This window comes from Semicossyphus pulcher, unplaced genomic scaffold, assembly GCF_022749685.1.
Source record: "Semicossyphus pulcher isolate SPU_LCO1_2020_fin unplaced genomic scaffold, fSemPul1.0.p SCAF_9, whole genome shotgun sequence".
Lineage (NCBI taxonomy): Eukaryota > Metazoa > Chordata > Actinopteri > Labriformes > Labridae > Semicossyphus > Semicossyphus pulcher.
In genome coordinates, this window is record NW_027211770.1 from 30,122,247 (window position 1) to 30,128,566 (window position 6,320).

The following is a 6,320-nucleotide window of genomic DNA, read 5'->3' on the forward strand; positions in this document are numbered from 1 at the left end:
CAATCAGAAGGACAGACTTCCATCAGGAACCGAACAATGCTATTATTTAACTGTATTAAAAAGAAATAGTCTATTGGCTTCTCAGAAACACTGCAGGAAGTAAAATCTGGTAACCAATAGCTACCCCTTCCTTTAAACCAAAATGTCATAATCGTCAACCGACCAACCAAACAACATTATTATTCAACTGTGTTGAAAAGACAGGATCAATGCTCAGAAATCACTGCACGGTTTAGAGGAAGCAGGGAGTTCAGTTTGGTTTCCAAAATCTACTCAAATATCTATTCTTCCAAAAAACAACCAAACATCCAAACAACCCTGTTATGAAACTGAATTACACCGAACAGCAGGAATATGTGTAATAGCTTAAAGTAACAGTAAATTGAAATGTCATGATACCGAGCAGGATGTGCACATTTGCAAACTGTCAAACTAAATAAAATCCTTTTTTAACAAGACTATCTTTGAGTGTATTATTTTAACAACAGCTTATATATAGCTCCCCAAATTCTGGTAAATAATTACAATTAGCATCCAGGCAGTATGAATGATACAGTGAGTATCTAGTATTAATGAAAAGCCAGCTTGCTATTTGTTTTTCCAACAAAGTCTTACTTGTAATCTCCAACACATTAGAGGCTCATTTCTGTTAGGATTTGTTTTAGCCTGTAATTTACTTCTTATTAATTATAATCAAAATTTAAGAAGTTGGAAACTCCAGAACAGAAAGAGTAGAGCGTCCACTGTATATTTTAAACAACATTTTGAAATAGATTAATGCTGCCGTCTGTACGAATGTCTTGAAGGTGTTTGAGCTCTCTCTCATTTGAAAGTGCATCATTAATAGAAACACCAGTGGCTGTGCGTAATAGAAAATAGTTAGCGTAATCAACACAGTAACATGACACTCATGTGACTACGCTCCGTGCAGGGTGAGAAATACATGTGGAAATTACAAATGCATTTGTGCTCTCACTTTCTAATTTGACTGACGGGGTCGGCCCTGGTCGCGACCCTAAGGTTGCGACCTTTGGCTGGTCTTTAGCTTTATGATGTGCGCAGAGGCGCTTAAGAGGAGCGATGCTGCTCCCTGATTGGCTGGAAGGGCTCGGCAACTGACAGCTCATACGCCTGAGATATCACACACCTGCCAGTCTATGTCTCTCACAAGGTGGCTCAGGGGGGCATCAACACGTTAAATTGTGAGCACCTCCGATGTTTTGCACACAGATTGGAAACTAGACGGAGGGCGAGAAGCCAATATTTGATGCAGATAATCAATTTGTTTTTGTTTGCATCCAGGGAAAATGGAAGCTGAAAAAGCGTCTGAAAAAGCCGTTAGATAATCATGGGACGATAAAACGTTTCAATTTAACTCTCAAACATTATAAATGTTTAAATAATAGCGATACCACAACATAAGAAACTTAAAAATTACATTTAAAACATTATTACACATACACATAATTTAACAAAGCATAAAACATACAGAATCACTTATTCATTACATTTTTTAAATAATTCAGTACTTTCAGGCACGACGCCATCTTTCTTTTACAAAAATCAATGCTTAAAAAAAAAAAGTCCCCCTGATGAATCTGAACTGGCTGAAGTCCAACACGTCATAAAAAGCCAGTATCGGTGTATGGCATGTCTGCAGTGTGATATATCGGTCTAACAGGAGTCCTGGGAGTCTAAGAGCACAAGTGTTGTGTTGGGAGTCAGCGCTCTCAGCCAGCCAGTATAAGAGCTGTTTGTGTGAAGAGCAGGGACGAGACAGAGGCTGTGCAGCTCTGGGACTGTCGACAACTCTGCCACTCTGCAGGGCGAGTCCACACTCTGAAAGCTGTCTGATGGTGGAGAGGGAGAAGCTTCTGCTGCAGGTTAGACCCAGTCTGGTGTTTGTAACTATTTAGTCTAAGCTGGATTTTTAAGGTGTTATATGTCAGATCTCTACTTGTTATGAAATGTAACTTTGCTCTACGTTTCTGTCGTGGTCTTTTCTGTGCGATGTTACGAGTTGTGGATTTTTAAGGTTTGATGGGTTTGTTGGACGTACCGCTGCAGGTCTCAGTGATGGTTGTTAGTGAGAGAAAAACATTATTAACATCAAATTCTTTCCCAGCAAATGTTCGTTCAACTGGAAAGGCCAGACGCTGGCAGAATGAAGTAATTATATAATATTTCACAGCGCAGCGTTTAACACCATAGGGCCACTTATCGTAATCGTTTCCTCAACAGTGTGAAGATTGTTTTAGTCAGTATTATTGTGAATCACATGGTTAGTTTTGATCTGTTCTGATATCTCTCCTGAGGTTCATGATTTTAAGATTTAGTTTGCTTTTCTACGATGTACAAGCAGTGACTCGTTTTGGCAACTTTCTTGTTTTCAGTACCTGAATTGTGTTTTTTAATCTCAATTATTTAAACTTGTGTTATTATTTAGGTATTTAAATCTTAACATTCTATATCTGGATCATTGCACTGCCTAATTTTTGCAGAAGTATTACAGTTAATGTTTTGAAAGCTGGTTATTCATAGCGCTTGGTTTAGCCAAAGGTTCTATTCTTTGAAGCAAAAAAAAATATTGGGATGCTTGTGAGTTTTTCTTTGTTTAAGATAACTTAGAGATGTGGTTGAACTTCTGTTTACATTGTCCAAAAACCCCATGTAGAGTACAAATCAAAAATAATGATGACATAATTAAAAAAGACATAAATAACAACTGTAATTAAACTAAAGTTACAAGTCAAATCATGTTATCCGACTAAAAACACCACAAAAAAATCATGAAATCTCAGAGAGAGAAACAAAAAAGGTTTTGTAACTAAAACATAGACAGACTTACCGTCCATCATGAGACGTATGCTTCAATATGTTCTGATACTCTCTATTGTTTCTAATTATTGTACTTGATTGTTTCATATATAAAATAATTCTTTCCGGAAACTCAATATCACCGTCCCCTTTTGGTGGTTCTGGCTCCAGTTGGTGTATCTAGATCCAGATGTCTGGCATGTGGGGCAAAGCTCCCACCCTAGACTTTGCCCACGAGGCTTGACGCACTAAACACTCATTTTAGAGCAGATCATATGGGGACTCTTCCACTGGTATTAAGCACTGTTAATGGTACTTTTACAGTCTTAGGGAGGATAAAATGTCCGGACAGAAAGTGACATGTAGGGATTTTGTTCTCTCCAGCGCAGAGATGTAGAGTTTTGACATCTGCTCCCCGCTGAGCACACTCTGCTGCCTACATGTGTGTACTTTAGTTGTGCTCGCCCTCGTTTCAAGCAAAGTGACATATAAAAAACAAGTACCAAGGGAACAGAAAAACGTGATTAAGCAAGTAGAAATAGTTTGACCCTGTTGTCGTGCACTTCGTCATACACCTGAAGACTTGTGGCTGGATGAGTTGAAAATGGAACCAAAAGAAATAGCTTAATCAAGACACAGGAAACAATTAGAAAGTCTTCCTTCTCTTCATTTGAGTTCCACTTTGGTACCCGAATCTTTCCTCTCCATGGGACCAGCTGGTACAAAATGAATCATTTAAATCCAGCAAGGGCCGCTCGCACAGAAAGATTTGTGTAGCTGTTTTTTAATTCATCAGGTTTTTCAAGGCTTTCCATTAGCGGGAACACATACAAGTTTAAGCACCAAGCTGAGGACAGAGGACATTTCGATTTCCACTTTTAGAGTTTTCTTATTACCTAAAACTGAAGCTTCTGGACACTCAACTACACCAGTACACTGATAATTCCTGTGCTTACTGTGGTGGGGGTTTGAACAGCTGTTTTTATCCACCTTTATATCTAACTGTTGCCTGGTTGCCTTAAAAACATTGTTTCTTTGTGTAGTTAAGACTTGTCTTTCTGTCCCTTTTCTGTCCAGGCCAGTCCAAAGGGCATGTTATTGTTGGAACCACATCACTACAGAGGACTTAACTTAAGTCTGCCTCCAACTTGACTGCCACTGGTTATGAAAATCTGTACTCGGATACTGAAAAGGTATGCCTTGACAACATTTTTAACGAAATGATATCTCAATGAGGATTTAACACTGTATTGCATTAAAAAATAACATGTCTTTATGTCTCTTTGCAGGCTGGGGGTAAGATGTTTGTGGAGTCAGTCGTCCGATGGGGGGCGTGGAGTATCCTGCTCCAGCTCGGACTAGGTGTTTCTGCAGGAAGCTGTCCTCCACGCTGTGTGTGTCGACCTGAGGCTAAAGAAGTGATCTGCTCTGGCAAGCACTTGAACTCAGTGCCAGAGGGCTTTTCCAGTGATGCGAGGCGTTTGGATTTATCCCACAATAAGATTAAGACTGTGGGGCGCCGCCAGTTCTCTAACCTCCTGCAACTGCAAGAGTTGGATCTCAGTGAAAATATAATCTCCATGATTGAGGTAGAGGCTTTCCAAGGCCTACAGAATCTCAGGACACTTCGGATTAAGAACAACCGACTCAAGATCATCCCAGTTGGGGTGTTTTCCGGCCTGTCCAGTCTGCGCTTTCTGGATTTGAGTCAGAATGAGATTCTGGTATTTCTGGACTATACCTTCAAAGAAATGGTGAACCTGCAAACGCTTGAAGCCGAGGAGAATGACTTGGTGTTCATCTCCCAGCGGGCTTTCTTTGGTCTGCAGAATCTGCAGGAGCTCAACATAGACCGCAGCAACCTGACCTCTGTTCCCACTGAGGCGTTGTCCCAGCTCCAGAGCCTGACAAGACTTCGCATGCTACGCCTCACCATTTCTACACTGCCCAACAATGCTTTCCGACGACTCCACCGCCTGCGTAGCCTCGTGATTGCAAACTGGCCAGCACTGGACACTATCGCTAGCAACAGCCTGATTGGTCTTAATTTGACATCGCTTGTCATCAGCAGCTGCAATCTCAGTGCTATTCCTTACTCAACACTTCGTCATCTTGTGTATCTGCGCTACCTGGACCTGTCCTACAACCCAATCACTGTTATCCAAGGTTATCTCTTAGGTGACCTCCTGAGACTCCAGGAGTTGCACCTTGCAGGGGGGAGCCTGCTGCGAATAGAGCCAGGGGCCTTTAGGGGACTGGCATACTTTCGAATGCTTAATGTGACATCCAATCAACTTACTACTTTGGAGGAGAGCGTCTTTCACTCTGTGGGGAACCTTCAGGTGTTGCGGTTGGATGGGAATCCCTTGGCATGTGACTGCCGCCTCCTTTGGGTTGTCCGCCGCAGATTGCGCTTGAACTTTGATGGACATCAGCCCACATGTTCGTCACCTGATGCAGTGAGACAGCGGGAATTCAGAGACTTCTCAGAGAAGGAGCTCCCGAGGCTGTTTACCTGCCGCCCTGCTCGTATCATGGACCGCAGGCCGCAGGAGGCAAGAGTAGAGGAGGGCACTACAGTTCTGTTTTCCTGTAAAGCTGAAGGAGATCCTGCCCCAGCTATAACGTGGATCTCATCCCATAAAAATGTGGTTTCTCAAACGGGCCGAATCAGAGTTTTGCTCAACGGCACTCTAGAAGTGCGTTTTGCTCAAGTTCAGGACAGTGGCAGCTATCAGTGCCTGGCGGGAAATGCAGCTGGCAATGACAGCCTGACTGTTGGTCTGTACGTGAAGGGGCTCCCACGTAACAGAACCATCCCCTTCCTCTCAGAGGAAGCCTGGGCAGAACCATCAAATCCCCAAGCGGCCAACTCCTCAGCTCAAATGGCCAAGCCGTACCCATTTGACGCAAAGACCCTCATCATCGCCACCACCATGGGCTTCCTGTCTTTTCTCAGCTCGGTTGCCATATGTTTCGTTTTCATGTTCTTCTGGAGCCAGAGCAAAGGTCAGATCAAGCATACGGCAACTATTGACTTTGTTCCTCGGTCTTCCATGGGTGGAGGAGGGGATGGAGGTGACGGTGGCAGGTTCACCATGAAACTTATTTAAAGCTAACGAAGAGGTGAATGGGGTCTTGCTATTGACTGAGTTGTTCTGCACTACGGACCACTGTTTGGATACTCAAGGACAGAGACCTCTATTCAGAGGCCCCGTTAGAAATCAGAACGAGTTTGTTCTCTTCTAATTTTAGAGTGGAAAGTTGCATCTCAGCACCCACTTTGCTGTGTTATCTAACTAATGAATATGTCATGATCCTGGAATAGAAAGATGAAAAAGATTGTAGGCAGGGCCGCTTCATGGTTGGTGTGGATTTGTTTCCATTTGATGACCACTAAACAAAGGATGCATTTTTTTATGTAGCATGTAATTATAAAATCGTAATAATTTTCACGTTTTGGGATTTACACATGAAGGCAGTTTGACACATTTATCAAATGT

General features: G+C 42.4%; 1 protein-coding gene across 1 annotated transcript; it reads left to right on the forward strand.

The window, feature by feature from the left end:
* Nucleotides 1-3,927: 3,927 nt before the first annotated feature.
* Nucleotides 3,928-6,007, forward strand: lingo4b (leucine rich repeat and Ig domain containing 4b). Its single transcript, XM_069656750.1, has 2 exons — nt 3,928-4,010; nt 4,107-6,007. The coding sequence occupies exon 2, from the start codon at nt 4,119-4,121 to the stop codon at nt 5,928-5,930; it is 1,812 nt and encodes a 603-aa protein (XP_069512851.1). The 5' UTR covers nt 3,928-4,010; nt 4,107-4,118; the 3' UTR covers nt 5,931-6,007.
* The last annotated feature ends 313 nt before the right edge of the window (nt 6,008-6,320 follow it).